At 54.6% G+C, this 680-nt stretch overlaps 1 protein-coding gene across 1 annotated transcript in view; it reads left to right on the top strand.

Annotated features, from left to right (window-relative positions):
- Nucleotides 1-352: 352 nt before the first annotated feature.
- The window catches only part of LOC104275588 (GRIP and coiled-coil domain-containing protein 1-like), a gene marked incomplete at its 3' end in the record, with an annotated part of 751 nt that continues 423 nt past the window's right edge, over nucleotides 353-680 (top strand). Inside the window, exon 1 of the mRNA XM_009871586.1 lies at nucleotides 353-544. Within this exon, the coding sequence (XP_009869888.1) occupies nucleotides 353-544 (192 nt within the window). The remainder of the gene's footprint in view (nucleotides 545-680) is intronic.

Raw genomic sequence — 680 nt, 5'->3', positions numbered from 1 at the left:
TGAGCTAACCCCATTCTATGAGTCGGTGACTGACCTGAGGGGCTGAGGTGGCAGGTATCGCTGTATGAGGCGTTAAAGCGTTTTCTCTGGCTGAGAAGCTCAAAGTGTCCCGAGTTGTAGCACAAGCACGTTTCCCCTCAGAGCAGGGCCTGTGCACTGATCCCTTCAGGCCTTGGGGCCTGTGAGTGCTTTGCAGGGTTCAGTGCGCGGTGACAGTTGCGTTGAGCAGTGGTTAACCATGTGGTGGCCTTGGGTTGGGGGTTCAGGATGGTGGTCCTGCCCAGCTGCTTGCTCCCGCCCGTCACAAATGTGTCGTTGCTGCTCTTTGTCTCCCTTTCAGCTTGTGTGAAGCATGGAGAAGTTTGGCATGAACTTTGGAGGTGGTCCGAGTAAAAAAGATCTTCTAGAGACTATTGAGTCGCAGAAGAAGCAGCTTCTCCAGTACCAGGTTCGGCTGAAGGATGTCGTCAGAGCCTACAAGAGCCTGCTCAAAGAAAAGGAAGCTTTGGAAGCCAGCTTGAAAGTGCTGTCCGTGTCTCATGAGGTCGATATCGGTTTGAGCGGTGCTCAGCCTGCGTCTGTGGCCGGCTCCAGCTCTTCTTTTGCCGATTCTGCTGATGACAGAAGCTCCGTTCACAGTGAAGACAGCGCAGGGACAGCTACCCGTGCCACAACTGCCG

This window comes from Apaloderma vittatum, unplaced genomic scaffold (assembly GCF_000703405.1).
Source record: "Apaloderma vittatum isolate BGI_N311 unplaced genomic scaffold, ASM70340v1 scaffold43066, whole genome shotgun sequence".
Taxonomy (NCBI): Eukaryota; Metazoa; Chordata; class Aves; order Trogoniformes; family Trogonidae; genus Apaloderma; species Apaloderma vittatum.
The sequence above is the reverse complement of the archived record's forward strand: the minus strand, read 5'-3'. Positions and strand labels throughout refer to the sequence as shown.